This window comes from Neoarius graeffei, chromosome 1 (assembly GCF_027579695.1).
Source record: "Neoarius graeffei isolate fNeoGra1 chromosome 1, fNeoGra1.pri, whole genome shotgun sequence".
In the NCBI taxonomy this organism is placed as follows: Eukaryota; Metazoa; Chordata; class Actinopteri; order Siluriformes; family Ariidae; genus Neoarius; species Neoarius graeffei.
In genome coordinates, this window is record NC_083569.1 from 80,078,703 (window position 1) to 80,098,522 (window position 19,820).

The 19,820-nt window shown below is 47.6% G+C and overlaps 1 protein-coding gene across 1 annotated transcript in view; it reads left to right on the top strand.

Annotated features, from left to right (window-relative positions):
* Positions 1 to 19,820, top strand: part of si:dkey-183c6.7 (urea transporter 2) — a 63,384-nt gene that overhangs the window by 28,910 nt on the left and 14,654 nt on the right. The window contains exon 5 of the mRNA XM_060933956.1: positions 1,263 to 1,410. Within this exon, the coding sequence (XP_060789939.1) occupies positions 1,263 to 1,410 (148 nt within the window). The remainder of the gene's footprint in view (positions 1 to 1,262; positions 1,411 to 19,820) is intronic.

Sequence of the window (19,820 nt, forward strand, 5' to 3'; positions counted from 1 at the left end):
TACATCGGACCATTTAAAGTACTATGGTGCATTTAAGATGTTTCATACAGATTAGAACTTCCCCCCACATTCCATGTTTCCAGTTTGAATCTTGCAATTCCGGGCCCTCTCGCTGAGAATGCCCCAGTCCAGGAATACCCAGCACTCAACCTAGAAGGTGAGCCCATCTACCACGTGAACAGAATACTTGATTCCAGACACAGAAGAAGTCAAGTTGAATACCTGGTAGACTGGGAAGGTTATGGACCTGAGGAACAAAGCTGGGTGGGAGCCAAGGACATTCTGGATCCTTTGCTCAAACAGGAGTTTCATACATAACATCCTGACAAACCTGCACCTAGGGGAAGAGGGTGCCCCAGGAAGAAGTTAGCTCCCAGAGGGAGCTCCTTGGGGGGGTTCTGTCAGTAAAGCCATTGAGAACAAGAGCATGGGCCAAACTACAAACATGGACACTTAGAACTACAATTCACAAACTCATCAGCTACGCTACTTAAGCTGCTCACTCACACACCTTCAGTTAGAAGTATTGTTCTGTGTTTCTCCAGTCCATACCAAGCCTTTCAATGTCTGCCTGACTCTAGTATTTCTGATCCTCGCTAACTCTATTTACGTTACCTGTCTTGTCTCTATTGCCCTGTTTGCCGACCGACCAACCCTTGCTTGACTATGCTTCTTGTCTTGCAATTTGGCTTCATTTCCAGTTTGCTCCCTGCTATCCCCTGCACATACGTACATCCATAAGTGCCTGCACTCTGACACAGTCAGGGTCCTTCCAGAACAGGTTGATTTTATACAGACATCATGTGACGGATCATGTGACACTTTGATTGCACACAGGTGACGCTTAATCAAGTAATTGTGACTTATGAAGGGAATTGGTTGGACCAGGTCTTATTTAGGGGTTTCATATGAAAGGGGGTGAATACCTATGCACACTCCAGATTTCTGTTTTTTCATCTCAATTATTGTTTGTCTCACAGTAAAACAACAATTTGCACTTTTAAAGTGGTAGGCACGTTCTGTAAATCAAATGGTGCTAACCCTCCAAAAATCCATTTTAATTCTATCTTGTAATGCAAAAAAACAGGACAAACCCTACGGGGGATGAATACTTTTGCAAGACACCATACTTCCATGTGACAAAATGCTGTTGAATGGGAACTCTAAATACAAGTAGGTTTTCTTGTTTTGGTGTGTGTGTGGGGGTAGATTTTGTCTCTGCTCTGTGGTATATGACTGTGCATATCTGCATTTTCTGTTAGCTCATGCAGGGTGCACTGTTGGGAGTGGGGCAGGTCTATGCTTGTGATGCTCTTGGGTCATCCATAGTCATTCTTGTAGCTGTTCTGCTATACTCTCCAGTCCTGGCCTTTCATGCACTGCTGGGATCAAGTCTCGGGGTGCTAGCAGGTGAGTGTGTGTGTGTGTGGGGATACTGACTATTCAAAATGTTCCATATTATGTTTAACCATTTTATTACATTTTTCATCCTTCCATGCTGTAACGCTAGAAAACTTTTTTCACTATACTAGAGTCATTGCTGATGACTGGCAGGTATTCATTGTTTCTCAAAATGTAATTAAAAGTTTGAGATCAGTGCTCCTGATACTATGTAGCCCTATTAAAATGTATTCATCAAGTATAAATAATAGCTCTGACTCGGCTTATACTCATGCATTTCTCTCACTTTCACCACGGTTTTGCTAAACAAAGAAAATAAAAATGATAGATGCATAACATGCAAGGAATTATTTATAAGCAACATTGCATGGAAATGTTTTAATTAAAAGTGACAGGAACAGCATGAGAATGCCCTCCTACTGCTAAAACAATACAGTAGTATAACGTTATTCTATATACATAGCAGTTTGCATTATGAGGAAGTAATACATATACAAAGCATATATTTTTAATTGGTATGTGGCTGCCCTGTGATGACCTGGCGACTTGTCCAGGGTGTACCCCGCCTTTCGCCCGTAGTCAGCTGGGATAGGCTCCAGCTTGCCTGCGACCCTGTAGAAGGATAAAGCGGCTAGAGATAATGAGATGAGATGAGATGGTATGTGGACATGATATTCCTGAGATGATGATCTTCACCAGAGGTTTTTCCATCACCAAAGGAGTTCAGTGGCTGTTAACGCTTGCTTATTCTCCTTTCCATGAGTTCTTGAGAAATCAACCATTTTTGTGTAACATATATAGGCCAAAAGGCCTTGAAGATGAATCGAGCTGTTAGTGTGCTATTGTCTTTCCACTCACTCACTCTCACATTATGCGCACACACACACACACACACACACACACACACACACACACATTACTGTCTAGTATGACTCATAATGGTAACAGACAGAGAGGTGCTACTGAGGTGTGTGTGTGAGAGAGAGAGAGAGAGAGAGAGAGATTTACATGGAAAGATGAAGGTTGTGTATGAGAGCCATTCATACACAGAAGTTGATAAAGCATAGCCACAAGCTGCGCCTTATCAAGCAGCAGCCATGCATGCTTGGCCTCATAGGCATAGGTGTCTGATGCCAGTTAGAAAGCCAATTTAGCAGAATCAGAAATATGCAATCTGTTTTCCTCCAGCAAGAGTGTTACACAGCCTGCAGAGTGCAAGCCATAGAATATCTACTCAGTTCTAACATTTATTGATGAACCACATTGATTCGTGTCTAGGCTATCATATAGTGATGTAAACGGACATTAAAGTGCTGACCTTAGGATCAGTATTTTTGTATTCTTAAGACTACAATTACACTCACAAATAGGTTCTCCCTAGATTAGCATTAGCCTTAGCTGCTACTAAATGCAATCTGAATCAATAGGCTGACAGCTCAGACCAGAAATATTTCATCACTAAAAAGAGAGAGAGTCTGGATCATTCTCCCTTCTGCACTCTATCTCCCACTTCCTGACATTGATATTCAGTTTTACTTCCCGTAACAAAAGCTCAGTGTTACCCTGGTGAATTTTACACACGTGCACATGTAACTAAATTTGTCCCTCCTTAGCAGAAATAACAGAGATGAGACCAGCTTTAACTTATACTTGACAGGAATTTATTTTGGGTCTGGAAGTAGTTTGCTACCATAGTCCAAAGAAAAATAGTTGGACTGGAACGTACCCCTTCCTCTAAATCAGTGTTTCTTTTATTGTAATGACACAACCACTTCAGATTTCAAATAAAAATAAAAAAATATATAATATAAAAATAAATTCTCTTCAGCTTCAGTATGAATAATTTGACCTAATCAGGCAACATAAATAAAAGGACAGCAATATAGCTGTAATATCAACCCAGAGTTCCTGTGAAATGTCTCTTCTGTTTCAGTGTTTATCAAAATTAAATCAGCCTTTTTGTTCTTGGATAATGAACACTTAAATCTCTCCTCCGAATGTTGTAATCCACAGTCTGATATTACTCAGTCAGGAAAATAAAAAAAATAATCCCAGCGAAGAAAAAAATAAAATTGGGTACCCCCCCAAAAAACACTATAGAGCTCTATAAAAAAATATATAGTTTTGATACTCAAGTGCTCCTCAAGCCAAGCCAGGTGATGGCGGGTGACCTGTCCTCATATCCAAGGGAAACAGCTTTCTATCCGGCTCCAGTCCACACGCAATGGCTAGCAGAAGATATCATAAACAGTGGTGACTGGATAGCAAAGACGGCTAGAGACAGGCCACAGCTCGGCTACGCCTCTTCTCCTCTCTAGCGTGCGTGTATGGGTGAATGATAAAGCTGGAAAGCTGAACAAAATAGTTAAAAATTGTGTGTGTGTGTGTGTGTGTGTGTGTGAACATCAACACTCGCCTGCCATGCTTCTGTGCTCCACCCACATCAAGATCTGTCACAGATATGTTTTCAGCCTAGACTTAAACACCTGAGACAATGTCTGAGTCCCGAACACTACTTGGAAGGCTATTTCATAACTGTGGGGCTTGGAAAGAAAAGCCTCTGACCCCTGATGTAGACCACTATCTGAGGTAGCAACAGTTAGCTTGCACTTTTTGATTTAAGTAGGTGTCATGGCTCATAAAGGACCAGAAGTTCGCACAGGTACTGTAGTGCAAGACCATTTAGTGCTTTAAAGGTCAATAGTAATGTTTTATAATCAATGCAGAATTTGATTGGGAGCCAATGCAATGTGGATAAGATCGGGGTGATTGTGGTCATATCTTCTTGTTCAAATAAGGACACTTGCTGCTGCGTTTTGAAGTAACTGAAGCTTGTTTATGCATTTATTGGAACATCCAGACAGTAAGGCATTACAATTATCCAACCTAGAGGTAACAAAAGCATAAACTAGTTTTTCTGCATCATGTAGTGACCTTATATTTCTTATCTTAGCAATATTTCTGATATGAAAGAAAGCTATCTGGGTAATGTTATCAAGATGAGTTTCAAAGGAAAGACTGGAGTCAATGATCACACCAAGGTCTTTTACTGCTGCATGCGAACAAACAGAAAGGCTATCCAGAGTTACTATGTAATCAGAAAACCTACTTCTAGCTTCACGTGGTCCTAGTTAAAGTATTTCTGTCTTGTTAGAGTTAAATCAAAGGAAGTTAATGAGCATCCAGTGTCTAATGTCCTTTACACACTCCTCAATTTTATTAAGCTGGTGTCTCTGGCTTTGCAGAAACATACAACGGTGTGTCATCAGCATAACAGTGGAAATTAATACCATGCTTATGAATAATATCACCCAGAGATTTTTTATATATATATATATATATATATATATATATATATATATATATATATATATATATATATATATGTGTGTATGTGTGTAACAGATCTAATGAAGGGTGGAGCACAGAGGATGGCAGGACAGAGATCAGGTTTGCAAAACACAGCTTTTATTGCCACACTTTTCAGTGAAACATTAGTGGCTAACACAGACACACACAACCGGCATCTGGTTCGGGGATGAGCTCCTCTGCTCTCTGCTCTCCCTCCTTATATAGGGCACGGTCACTGGGAAGACACACACAAACACAGGTTAATTGACATCAGGTGTAGTGATTCTGCCACTTACCTTCCTGACTCCGCCCTCCTGTCACAGACCGGCACTTGACCACGCCCCCACTGCCACATACCCCCACCACCCGACTCAGGCTGGGCAGCCATCCAGCCTGCAGCCGACTTCCCCCCCCTGACGGGAGAGGAAGTCTGCCACGACCATCTGCGCCCCTGGCCTGTGGACCACCTTGAAATTAAAGGGTTGGAGTGCCAGATACCAACGAGTGATCCGTGCGTTGGCATCCTTCATGCGGTGGAGCCACTGGAGGGGCACGTGATCCAAACAGAGGGTGAAAGGGCGCCCCAGCAGGTAGTAACGGAGGGCGAGGACCACCCACTTGATTGCTAGACATTCTTTTTCTATGGTGCTATAGTGCCCCTCATGCACCAACAGCTTCCTACTGATGTATAGGACTGGGCGGTCCTCTCCCTCCACCTCCTGGGACAAAACCGCCCCCAGCCCTCTGTCCAACGCATCGGTCTGTAATATAAAGGGGAGACAAAAGTCAGGGGAGTGTAAAAGTGGCCCCCCACACAGTGCGGCCTTTACCTCAGAAAAAGCCAGCTGGCATTGCTCCGTCCACTGGACCAGATCCAGTGCCCCCTTTTTAGTGAGATCAGTCAGCGGGCTGGTGACGTCCGAATAATTAGGTATAAACCTCCGATAATAGCCAGCCAGCCCCAGGAACTGTCTCACCCACTTTTTGGTCTTGGACCTCAGGCAGGCCGCAATTGCTGCTGTCTTGTTAATTTGGGGGCACACCTGCCCGTTGCCCAAGTGGAAGCCCAGATACCATACTTCCACCTGCCCAATCGCACACTTCTTCGGGTTGGCTGTGAGACCCGCTCGTCTCAGCAACCTAAGGATGGCCCTCAGATGTTCTAGATGCCTCGGCCAGTCATTACTATAGATGATAATGTCATTGAGGTAGGCGGCCGCATAGGTGGCGTGGGGGCGGAGGACCCTGTCCATCAGCCGCTGAAACGTAGCGGGCGCCCCAAACCACCCGAATGGAAGTGTGACAAATTGGTGTAAACCGAACGGTGTGGAAAAGGCTGTTTTTTTTCGGGATAGTGGAGTCAAGGGGATCTGCCAATATCCCTTCGTTAAATCCAGTGTTGAATAAAAGCGAGCAGTCCCTAGTCAATCGAGCAACTCATCAATACGAGGCATTGGGTACGCATCGAATTTAGACACCGCGTTGACTTTTCTATAGTCCACACAGAACCGTACCAACCCGTCGGCCTTGGGTACCAAGACCACCGGGCTGCTCTAGTAACTGTGGGACTCCTCGATGATGCCCATTTCGAGCATGGCCTCGAGTTCTTCCCGAACCACTTTTTTCTTGTGTTCGGGTAGCCTGTAAGGGCGGCTACGCTCTACCACCCCCGGGGGCGTCTCAATGTGGTGCTCTATGAGGTTGGTGCGGCCGGGCAGGGGCAAGAACACATCTGAAAACTTGGTCTGCAACTGGGCGACCTCCGCGAGTTGGGTCAGGGAGCGGTGGTCTCCACAGGGGACCGGAAAGGTATGCGATGTCAATGCGCCTTTTTGAACCTCCGGCCCCAGCTCCGCCTTCTCCGGAACCACCGACACCAACGCTACGGGGACCTCCTCATTCCAGAGTTTGAGTAGATTGAGGTGGTAAATCTGTAGCGCCCCACCCCTGTCCGTCCGCCTCACCTCATAGTCGATGTCCCCGACTCACCGTGTGACCTCGAAGGGTCCTTGCCACTTGGCGACTAATTTAGAGCTCGATGTGGGCAACAGTACGAGTACTTTATCTCCCGGTGCGAACTCTCTAAGGCACGTACCCTTGTCGTACAGGCAGGTTTGCCGTTCTTGGGCCTGCCGCAAATTCTCCTGGGTTAGGTGCGTGAGTGTGTGGAGTTTTGCGCACAGGTCAATAATGTATTGAATTTCGTTTTTACTTGGTGAAGGTCCCTCCTCCCAATTTTCTCGCAGCACATCTAAAATGCCGCACGGCTTACGCCCATATAATAATTCAAACGGGGAGAACCCTGTGGAGGCCTGGGGGCCCTCTTGCACTGCAAATAACAAGGGCCATTTATCCCAATTACGTGCGGTCGCTTTACCGGTCCGTCGTGGTGAAGAAGGAGCTGAGCCAAAAGGCGAAGCTCTCAATTTACCGGTCGATCTACGTTCCGACTCTCACCTATGGTCATGAGCTTTGGGTAATGGCAGAAAGAACAAGATCGCGGATACAAGCGGCCGAAATGAGTTTTCTTTGCAGGGTGGCTGGGCGCTCCCTTAGGGTGAGAAGCACAGTCACTCAGGAGGAGCTCGGAGTAGAGCCGCTGCTCCTCCACATCGAGAGGAATCAGCTGAGGTGGCTCGGGCATCTTTTTCAGATGCCTCCTGGATGCCTCCCTGGGGAGGTGTTCCAGGCATGTCCCCCTGGGAGGAGGCCCCGGGGAAGACCCAGGACATGCTGGAGGGACTATGTCTCTTGGCTGGCCTGGGAACGCCTCGGTGTTCTTCCTGAGGAGCTGGCCGAGGTGTCTGGGGAAAGGGAAGTTTGGGCTTCCATGCTTAGACTGCTGCCTCCGCGACCCAGTCCCGGATAAGCGGAAGAAGACAAGACGAGACATGCGTCCTCACTTACGAATTTTTTAATTATGTTCTTGAGGGTGCGATTAAACCGTTCAACTAAACCGTCCATTTGTGGGTGATATACGCTGGTCCGGATCGGCTTAATACCTAATAACCCATACAGTTCGTTCAGTGTTCGTGACATAAACGAGGTGCCTTGATCAGTCAGAATCTCTTTCGGGATTCCAACTCGGGAGATGACGCGGAAGAGTGCCTCCACAATACTGCATGCTGAGATACTGCGAAGAGGCACGGCTTCTGGGTATCGCGTTGCATAGTCCACCAGAACTAATATAAAGCGGTACCCTCGGGTTGACCGATCTAATGGCCCAACGAGATCCAACCCAATTCTTTCGAACAGGGTCTCGATTAATGGTAGAGGGCGCAAAGGCGCTTTTGGAATGGCCGCTGGATTTACTAACTGGCATTTGTGGCACGCCGTACACCACCTACGGACATCGCCGCAAATCCCCAGCCAATAGAATCGGGCCATTATTCGGGCTAGTGTCTTATCCTGCCCTAAGTGTCCAGCCATGGAATTAAAGTGAGCCGCCTGGAATACCAATTCTCGGTGGCTCTTCGGAATTAAAAGCTGCATGACTCGCTCTTTAGTTTGAGTGTCCTGCGTCACTCGGTATAACCTATCCTTCATAATCACGAAGTAGGGGAAGGACGGGGTGGCATTCGGCTGGAGTGTTTGACCATCGATTACTCTCACTTGGTCAAACGCATGCGCAGAGTCTCGTCTCGCGACTGCTCTAATGGGAAATCCGCGAGGGATTCCCCAACAGAGAGAGGAGTGGCCGGCGGCTCCTCACTCTGATGCGGAGATGACGTAGACAGCTCTGTGACAGCTGCTCCCACCAAAGCAACACCGGGACCTCCCCCTGTTGAATGGCAGGACCCACTCTTTACTAAGTGTGTCATTAAATCCCGAAATCCCAGCCAATCCATTCCCAAAATTAAAGAGTGGGTAAGGCGAGGATTAACCGCCGCCTTCACTATAAATTTTTCCCCTCGGAAAAAAATGTGGACCGACACTAAAGGGTAGCTGTGAATGTCCCCGTGCACACACAACACCTTCACCCCCTGTGCTCCCCCCAATGCCTCGTTTTGCACCAGGCTTTGGTGAATTGAGGTCTGATTACAACTAGAATCCACCAACGCCTGATATGTATCCCCTTGAATACTCACTGGTATGCGATACGCTCCGGCCCGATTGAGGGCGGCTCCTGGCACATTGGGGATCTGGACCACCACGCCCACCTCCATGACCGTGCACTGTTGTTGGAGGTGGCCCGGCTCCCTGCAGCACCAGCAAACCGGCCTGGGCTTCTTCTCCACACCAGTGTTCTGGGGCTCAATCACCTGAGGGGGGGAGAGACAGACACAGAAGGGAGAAACAGGAGGGCACCACGGGTGCGGTGGGCCGGCACCGGTGGCGCCAGCCCCCGCCTCCGCGGTGGGGGAATGGGGTGAGGACAAGACACAGGAGGAGAGGGAGAGAGAGAGAGAGAAGAGGAGAGGGGAGAAGAGGCTGTCTGCTGTCCTGCCGCCGGGACAGCTGCCATATGGTCCTCCGCCAGCTCGACTGCCTGATCCAGCGATGCCGGGCAGTGGCACTGGACCCACTCCGCGGTTCCTCCTGGCAAGCGGGCGATGAATTGCTCCAGCACCACCTGGTCGATGATCCCCTCGGCGTCGTGGTTGTTGGCTCTCAACCACCGCCAGCAGGCGTCCCGGAGTTGCTGGCTGAACGCAAACAGCCAGCCAACTTCCTCCAAGCGCAAAGCGCGGAAGCGCTGACGCTGCTGTTCAGGGGTGCGCCCCAGAGATCAGGTTTGCAAAACACGGCTTTTATTGCCACACTTTTCAGTGAAACATTAGTGGCTAACACAGACACACACACAACCGGCATCTGGTTCGGGGATGAGCTCCTCTGCTCTTTGCTCTCCCTCCTTATATAGGGCGCGGTCACTGGGAAGACACACACAAACACAGGTTAATTGGCATCAGGTGTAGTGATTCTGCCACTTACCTTCCCTGACTCCACCCTCCTGTCACAGACCGGCGCTTGACCACGCCCCCACTGCCACAATATAATATAAGCATAAGCAGTGGGCCTAAGACAGAACTTTGTGGAATGCCAAACTTGACATCAGTATGTCTAGAAAAATCACCATTTACATCAACAAACTGATAGCAATCAATTAAATAAGACCTGAGCCAGGAGAGGGCCATTCACTTAACTCCCACAACGTTTTCTAGTCTATCCAGGAGAATGGAATGATCAGTGGTGTCAACGGCTGCACTAAGGTCAAGCAATACAAGCAGGAAGACACAGCCCTGATCAGATGCCAACAGTAGGTCATTTACTACTTTAACCAGTGCTGCCTCTGTGCTATGATGAGGTCTAAATCCTGACTAATACATTTCATGGATTTTATTCCTGTGTAGCTATGAGCATAACTGCTGTGCCACAGCTTTTTCTAGGATCTTGGAGATAAAGGGCAGGTATGGTATTGGCCTATAATTGGACAGCTGACAAGGGTCAATGTCAGGTTTTTTAATCAGGGTTTTGATAACTGCTAGTTTAAAGGATTTGGGTACATAACCAATTCTAAGGGAAGAATTGATTATTTTTAGAAGAAGTTCAATTGCTTCTGGTATTATCTGTTTGAAGACTTGTCTAGGTAAGGGACCTAGTCCACAAGTTGAAGATTTTGATGTGGAAATTAATGAAATTAGTTTTATTTCTCTAAGGGCAGTAAAACATTCTAATTGATGATCTGATACAGTTATATTGTTAACTACAGGGTTACTTAAATAATCTGGCCTTAAATTAGTAGTTTGAATTTTTTGTCAGATATTTTCAAATTTGTCATTAACAAGCCAGATGGTCCTTTTCTTCTTTAGTCTGGAGAACGTAGTGTCCATGATTTCTCAAAAGAATTTCTACTTTTGATTTTGCCCCCTTTTTAGTGAGATCAGTCAGCAGGCTGGTGACGTCCGAATAATTAGGTATAAACCTACGATAATAGCCAGCCAGCCCCAGGAACTGTTTCACCCCCTTTTTGGTCTTGGGCCTCGGGCAGGCCGCAATCGCTGCCATCTTGTTAATTTGGGGACGCACCTGCCCATTGCCCAAGTGGAAGCCCAGATACCATACTTCCACCCGCCCTATCACACACTTCTTCAGGTTGGCTGTGAGACCCGCCCGCCTCAGCGACCTAAGGACAGCCCTCAGGTGTTGTAGGTGCCGTGGCCAGTCATGACTATAAATAATGATGTCGTCAAGGTATGTGGCCACATAGGTGGTGTGGGGGCGGAGGACCCTATCCATCAGCTGCTGAAACATAGCGGGCACCCCAAACAGCCCAAAAGGAAGTATGACAAACTGGTGTAAGCCGAACGGTGTGGAAAAGGCTGTTTTTTCTCCGGATAATGGAGTCAAGGGGATCTGCCAATAACCCTTTGTCAAATCCAGTGTCGAGTAAAAGTGAGCCATACCTAGTCGATCGAGCTACTCATCAATACGAGGCATTGGGTACACGTCGAATTTAGACACCGCGTTGGCTTTTCTATAGTCCACACAGAACTGGACCGACCCGTCGGCCTTGGGTACCAAGACCACCGGGCTGCTCCAGTCGCTGTGGGACTCCTCGATGATGCCCATTTCGAGCATGGCCTCGAGTTCTTCCCGAACCACTTTTTTCTTGTGTTCGGGTAGCCTGTAAGGGTGGCTACGCACTGCCACCCCTGGGGGCGTCTCAATGTGGTGCTCTATGAGGTCGGTGCGGCCGGGCAGGGGCGAGAACACATACGAAAATTCGGTCTGCAACTGGGCAACCTCCGCGAGTTGTGTCGGGGAGAGGTGGTCTCCACAGGGGACCGGAGAGGTACACGATGCCAGTGCTCCCTTTTGAACCTCTGGCTCCAGCTCTGCCTTCTCCGGAACCACCGACAGCAACGCCATGGCGGCCTCCTCGTTCCAGAGTTTGAGCAGATTGAGGTGGTAAATCTGTAGCGCCCCACCCCTGTCCATTCGCCTCACCTCGTAGTCGACATCCCCGACTCACCATGTGACCTCAAAGGGTCCTTGCCACTTGGCGACCAATTTGGAGCTCGATGTCCCGGTGCAAACTCCCTAAGGCGCGTACCCTTGTTGTACAGGCGGTTTGCTGTTCTTGGGCCTGCCACAAATTCTCCTGGGTTAGGGGTGTGTGTGTGTGGAGTTTTGAGCGCAGGTCAATAACATATTGAATTTCATTTTTACTTGGTGAAGGTCCCTTCTCCCAATTTTCTCTCAGCACATCTAAAATGCCGTGTGGCTTACGCCCATATAACAATTCGAACAGGGAGAACCCCGTGGAGGCTTGTGGGACCTCTCGCACTGCAAACAACAAGGGTTTGAGCCATTTATCCCAATTACGTGCGTCCTTGCTTACGAATTTCTTAATTATATTTTTGAGGGTGCGATTGAATTGTTTGACTAAACCGTCCGTTTGTGGGTGATAAACGCTGGTGCAGATCGGCTTAATACCTAATAACCCATAAAGTTCGTTCAGTGTTTGTGACAACGAGGTGCCTTGATCAGTCAGAATCTCTTTGGGGATTCCAACTCGGGAGATAATGTGGAAGAGTGCTTCTGCAAAACTGCATGCTGAGATATTGCGAAGAGGCACTGCTTCCGGGTATCGTGTTGCATAGTCCACTAGAACTAATATAAAGCAGTACCCTCGTGTTGACCGATCTAATGGCCCAATGAGATCCATCCCAATTCTTTCGAATGGGGTCTCGATTAATGGGAGAGGGCGCAAAGGCGCTTTTGGAATGGCCACTGGATTTACTAACTGGCATTCGCGGCACACCGTACACCACCTACGGACATTGCCGCAAATCCCTGGCCAATAGAACCGGGCCATTATTCAGGCTAGTGTTTTATCCTGCCCCAAGTGTCCAGCCATGGGATTAAAGTGAGTCGCCTGGAATACCAATTCCCGGCAGCTTTTTGGAATCAAGAGCTGCGTGAATTGTTCTTTAGTCTGAGTGTCCTGCGTCACTCGGTATAATCTATCCTTCATAATAGAAAAATAGGGGAAGGATGGGGTGGTGTTTGGCTGGAGCATTTGACCATCGATTACTCTCACTTGGTCAAACGCATGCTGCAGAGTCTCGTCTCGAGACTGTTCTAACGGAAAATCAGCGAGGGATTCCCCAAGAGAGGGAGGAGGAGCCGGCGGCTCCCCACTCTGATGCGGAGATGACATAGATGGCTCTGTGACCGCTGCTCCCACCAATGCAACACCAGGACCTCCCCTTGCTGAAATACGGCAGGACCCACTCTTTACTACATGACTCATTAACTCCCTGAATCCCGGCCAATCAGTCCCCAAAATTATCGAGTGGGTGAGGCGAGGATTAACCGCCGCCTTTACTCTAAATTTTTCCCCTCTGAAAAGAATATGGACCGACACTAAAGGGTAGCTGTGAACATCCCCGTGCACATACAACATCTTCACCCCCTGTGCTCCCCCCAATTCCTCATCTTGCACCAGGCTTTGGTGGATTGAGGTCTGATTACAGCCAGAGTCCACCAAAGCCTGATATGTATCCCCTTGGATACTCACCAGTATGTGATATGCTCCGGCCTGATCGAGGGCGGCTCCTGGCGCGTCGGGGATCCGGACCACCACGCCCACCTCCTTTGCCAAGCATTGATACTGAAGATGCCCCGGGTCCCCGCAGCGCCATCAAACCGGCCCGGGCTTTCTCTCTGCACCGGTACTCTGGGGCTCACTCACCTGAGGGGGGGGGGGAGAGAGACAGACACGGAAGTGGGAAACGGGAGGACACCATGGGTGCAGTGGACCAGAACTGCTCCAGTGCTACCAAGTCGACGACTCCCTCGGTGTTGCGGTTGTCAGCCCTCAGCCACCACCTGCAGGCACCCCGGAGTTGCTGGCCAAACGCGAACGGGCGGCCAACCTCCTCTAGGCGCAGAGCGCGGAAGCGCTGACCATGTTGTTCGGGGGTGTGCCCCACATGCTGGAGGACGGCCCGGCGCAGGTCCGCCTAGACCAGCCGGTTGTCGGCGGGGAGCTGTAGCGCGGCCAGCTGCGCCTCGCCCGTTAGCAGGGGGAGGAGGCGCGCCGCGCGCTGTTCCACCGGCCACCCCAAGGCCAATGCTGCTTGTTCAAATAGCGTGAGGAAGGCCTCGGGGTCGTCGTGCGGGCCCATCTTCGTTAGGGTGAGGTGGAGTGGGCCCGCAGCGGTAGAGGTGGTGGACCCCGCCGACGTGAGGAGGTGCCAGAATGCCTGACGATCTTCCTGTTGCGTCAGCACCAGGGCCTCGAACCGTTGTTCTTGCTCCTTTCGGAGGGCGAGCAGCACCTGGTGCTGGCTCTGTTGGGCCGTGGTGAGGGCATGGATCAGGTCTGCGAAGGGGGAGGACTCCATGGGGCTGTTCTCCTCTGTGCTCCGTCCCGGGTTTCGGCACCACTGTAGAAGTCAGAGTGGGTGGGTGGAGCACAGAAGTACAGCAGGTCAGAACTGAGTTCCAAAAACTCTTTTTATTTGCACTTTTCAGTAGCAACGTACACTCTCCCAGCCACACGCATATATATATATATATACACACACACAAGTCATCTGGTGCGGGAGAGAGCTCACTTCCTCTGCTCTCTCTCTCCTTATATAGGGCGTGGTTGCTGGGAAGACACACAAACACAGGCTAATTCACATCAGGTGTAGTGATTCTGCCACTTACCTTCCCTGACTCCGCCCTCCAGTCACAGACTGACGCTTGACCATGCCCCCACTGCCACAAACTGTTTTCACAGACAATTTTCTAAAGTGTTCATGAGCCCATACAGTGATTTCCACTACAGACACGTGTCTGCTTTTAATGCAGTGTCGCCTGAGGGCCTGAAGATCACAGTCATCCAGTGTCAGTTTTCAGCCTTGTCTCTTGCATACAGAGATTTCTCCAGTTTCTCTTTTAATATTTTACTGATATTATGTACCATAGATGTGATCCCCAAATTCTTTGCATTTTTACATTGAGGAATATTTTTCTTAAATTGTTGCACTGTTTGCCCATGCAGTCTTTCACAGAGTGGTGAACCCCTCCCCATCTTTACTTCTGAGAGACTCCACTTCTCTGTGATGCTCTTTTTATACCCAGTAATGTTACTAACCTGTTGACAATTAACCAAATTAGGGTTGTTGTTGTTTTTTAGCATTACACAACTTTTTCAGTCTTTTGTTGCCCCTGTACCAACTTATTTGAAATGTGTTGCTGACATCAAATTCAAAATGAGCATATGTATTTCAAAAAACAAAAAAAATTCTTAGTTTCAACATTTGATATGTTGCCTTTGTACTATTTTCAAGTAAATCTTGGGTTTCCATGATTTTGCAAACCTTCACAGTCTGATTTTATTTATGTTTAACACAGTGTCCCAACTTTTTTGGAATTGGGGTTGTATATGGACACGAGTGTTTTACTGGGAAATACGCCACCGGTATTTTTTTATACGAGCTACATCCTGGACATTGAGAACCAAAACCATGACATAAATCTCTGTATTCTCTTTTGATTATATAGACTTGTGTCTTTTATCATCTTGTGTTGAAAAATATCACTTGTTTGCTTCGCTTACTTGTGAACATATTCTTTATACTCTCTAGACACATCCACAAAATAATATGCAAGTTAATCAAAAAATTTTTAATTTAGAACCAGTTTGCATCAACTCAGCAGGAATACACTGGGAGTGACATCATCGGATTGAAATATCGGGAAATATGTCACTCGGATCCATGATGTATGAAAAACTTTTTTTCATACAAACCTTTTCAACACGAGAAGATAAACTTCATATCTTCAAGCCAATGTGTGATTTTTCTTTTTCCCAGTAAAACACTTGTGTGTGTGTGTGTGTGTGTGTGTGTGTGAGAGTGAGATATATATATATATATATATATATATATATATATATATATATATATATATATATATATATATATATAAAAATCTCCTTCTCACCCCCAGCGGGGGGGTGGGATCCATGTCATCCTCAAGCTCGGGTCCTCTACCAGAGGCCTGGGAGTTTGAGGGTTCTGCGCAGTATCTTCGATGTTCCTAGGACTGCGCTCTTCTGGACTGAGGCTTCAGATGTTGTTCCTGGGATTTGCTGGAGCCACTCTCCCAGTTTGGGGGTTACTGCCCCAAGTGCCCCCACTACCACAGGGACCACGCAAACCTTGACCTTCCACATCCGTTCCAGCTGCTCTTTCAACCCTTGATACTTCTCAAGCTTCTCATGTTCCTTCTTCCTGATGTTGGCGTCAGCTGGGATCGCCACATCTATCACCACCACCCTCTTCTGCTCTTTGTCCACCACCACTATGTCTGGTTGGTTAGCCAGGATCTGTTTGTCAGTCTGGAAGCTGAAGTCCCACAGAACCTTGGCCCTGTTGTTCTCAGCCACCTTCTGTGGTATGGCCCATTGGGACTTGGGTACTTCTATTCCATACTGGTTGCAGATGTTCCTGTATACTATCCCAGCCACTTGGTTGTGCCTCTCCATGTACGCTGATCCAGCTAGCATCTTACACCCTGCTACTATGTGCTGGACTGTTTCAGGGGCTTCTTTGCACAGTCTGCATCTTGGGTCTGATCTACTCTGGTAGATCCTGGCCTCTATGGCTCTTGTGCTTATGGCCTGTTCTTGTGCTGCCATGATTAGTGCCTCTGTGCTGTCTGTCAGTCCTGCATTATCCAGCCACTGGTAGGATTTCTTGATATCAGCCACTTCCTCTATCTGACAGTGGTACATGCCATGTAGGGGTTTGTCCCTCCAGGTTGTCTGTTCCTCCTCCTCCTCTGCACTCTCATCAGGGTTCTGCTGCCTGAGACATTCACTTAGCAGTTCATCCTTTGGGGCCATCTTTCTGATGTATTCTCGGATTTTCGATGTTTCATCCTGGACCGTGGTCTTGATGCTCACTAGCCCTCGGCCTCCCTCTTTCCGCTTAGTGTATAGTCTCAGGGTGCTGGACTTGGGGTGGAACCCTCCATGCATGGTGAGGAGCTTTCTAGTCTTGATATCTGTGGCTTCTATCTCCTCCTTTGGCCAGTTTATGATACCAGCGGGGTATCTGATGACTGGTAGTGCATACATGTTGATGGCTCGGACCTTGTTCTTACCATTCAGCTGACTTTTCAGGACCTGCCTTACTCTCTGGAGGTATTTGGCTGTGGTTGACTTCCTTGTGGCCTCTTCATGGTTTCCATTAGCCTGTGGGATGCCAAGGTACTTGTAGCTGTCTTGGATATCACCTATATTGCCCTCTGGTAAGTCAATCCCCTCAGTTCGGATCATCTTGCCTCTCTTTGAGACCATCTGGCCACACTTGTCCAATCCGAATGACATCCCTATGTCATCGCTGTAGATCCGGGTGGTGTGGATCAGTGAGTCTATTTCTCGCTTGTTCCTGGCATACAGCTTGATGTCATCCATGTAGAGCAGGTGGCTGATTGTTGCCGCACTACGGAATCGGTACCCGTAGCCGCTCTTCGTGATGATCCGACTGAGGGGGTTCAGGCCTATGCAGAACAGCAGTGGTGATAGCGCATCTCCTTGGTATATGCCGCACTTGATGTTGACTTGGGCAATGGGTTTTGAGTTGGCCTCTAGGGTTGTCTTCCACATTTCCATTGAGTTCTGGATGAAGGTCCTTAGGTTCCTGTTGATCTTATACAGTTCCAGACATTCCAGTATCCATGTGTGTGGCATTGAGTCGTAGGCTTTCTTGTAGTCAATCCAGGCAGTGCACAGGTTGGTCTGTCTCTTCTTACAGTCTCGGGCGACTGTTCTATCAACCAGTAGCTGGTGCTTGGCTCCTCTGGTGTTACTGCCAATTCCTTTCTGTGCCTCGCTCATGTATTGAGCCACATGCTTACTCATTTTTGCCGCAATGATGCCTGACAGGGCCTTCCATGTTGTGCAGAGACAGGTAATTGGCCGGTAGTTGGATGGGATGGGTCCCTTCTGGGGGTCCTTCATGATTAGGACTGTCCTGCCTTGGGTTAGCCATTCTGGGTGGGTCCCATCCCTCAGCAGCTGGTTCATCTGTGCTGCTAGGCATTCATGGAGTGCAGTTAGCTTCTTCAGCCAGTACGTATGGATCATATCGGGGCTTGGTGCTGTCCAGCTCTTCATCTTTGACACTCTTTCTTGGACGTCTGCCATTGAGATGGTTACTTGTTCTTGTTCTGGGAGGTTGCTGTGGTCAGCTCTTAGGTCCACTAACCATTGGGCATCGGTGTTGTGTGATGCCTTTCTTTCCCATATGTCTTTCCAGTATTTTTCCACCTCAGCTCTTGGTGGGTCTGACCGGTTGTTGTTTCCCTGCCACTGAGCTTGTTTATTCTCCTGGCCTCTCCCTCCTTGGTGTATCTCTTCAACCGGGTGGTTGTTTGGCAGTTTCGAGTGCCTCTGGTATGGAGTGCCCCTTTATTCACCATGTTCCTTTTCTAGCTAGCTCTCCGTGCTGCCTTTATCTTGGCCTCTAATCGTCTTTTCCATGGTGGATACTGTTTGTTATGTCCAAGCATCTCCATGATTACTGTTGCTGTACTGTGTATCAGCTTGTTGGTCTCAGTGATGGTTCTTGTGGAGATTGTCTTCAGAGCAGCATTCACATCTACTAGTAGATCTTCTGAAGGTACTTGGCAACTCAGCTTCAGTATTCGTCGGGGGCTCCAGGTTTCCAGTTGGGTCACGATCTTCCTTCTCAGGTCAGCAGCTCTTGTGTTGAGGCTGTTAGCTGTTGGGGCTTGGTACCCAATCTCTGGTTGTGGGGATGATGATGACATCTCTGTTGCTGTACTGTGTCAGTGAGCATTATCACTGTACTATCCAGCTGATATATATAAAGTGTTAAACTATGTTCATTTCAAGTAGCCACTGACCTGTCCCCCTTGCCTTGCTGTTGTATTTCATTAATCTCTAGTTGTGATAGTAGATTTCGATTACGGATGTATTACGGATGTAACACTGGGCTAATAGCTGTTTCTTTGTTAGCCTTGATTGTGGGTTTCAAAGTATCCAATGGTCCCACATTCGCTGCATGTATCCTCTCTCTGGGATTGCTTGTATAGTAGCATTCCAGCAATTCCATATTTTCTGTCCTCGTCCATCGATGTCTTGTTCCAGTAGCCCATTTCTCATCAGTTTGCCCTGGTTCCCTAGCAACTGACGCAGACCTTGTTGACCCGGGCGACGTCTGAGCCGGTATGACTCTATTTGACACTCTATATGACACTCATTCCTGAGGTAGGCTGATATATCATGAGGGGTCTTGCCTAAGGACCCTTACTGGGGTATGTTTTGCCCCAACCGGGATTCAAACCCCGATCTCCTGCGTCGTAGTCAGTGAGCATTACCACTGTACTATCCAGCTGATATATATATATAAAGTGTTAAACTATGTTCATTTCAAGTAGCCACTGTTTACCTTAATGATGCTTTACACAGCATTGGCATTATCTTAACCAGCTTCATGAGGTAGTCACCTGGAATGCTTTTCAATTAACAGGTGTGCCTCATTAAAAGTCAATTAGTGCATTTGCTTGCCTTCTTACTGTGTTTGAGATCAAATAGTAAGTAATAAAAATACAATAAATTGCCCAATTCCACAACTGTAATAATCCATATTATTTCAAGAACCACTCAACTAAGTAAAGAGAAATGACAGTCCATCATTACTTTAAGGCATGAAGTGTATTATAATTAATAAAAATAAAGAAAAACACTAAATTAAAGGTGTGTCCAAAATTTTGTTTGGTACAGTATGGATGTCTAAAGATTAGGTGTGGGTAACAGTGGTGTTGCCAGCTTTAGTTTTACTCTTTTTCCTTTTTGTGTTATAAAACTACTAAGCGATCATGATGTTATAGAAGCCTTAAAATGCAGACTGGACACTTTTTGCCTTCTCCTCATTGAAATAGTTGGCCTTCTGAGCTGAAAAGCTTGTTGGACATACAGTAATAACAATAACCATGGGGTAGAGTACATAAAATTGCAATGAGTAAAGTACGTTTTAGAGTCAAGTTTTGGATCTATTTTGAACAGGAATGTCTGGTGTGAGCTGATGAATGAGCGA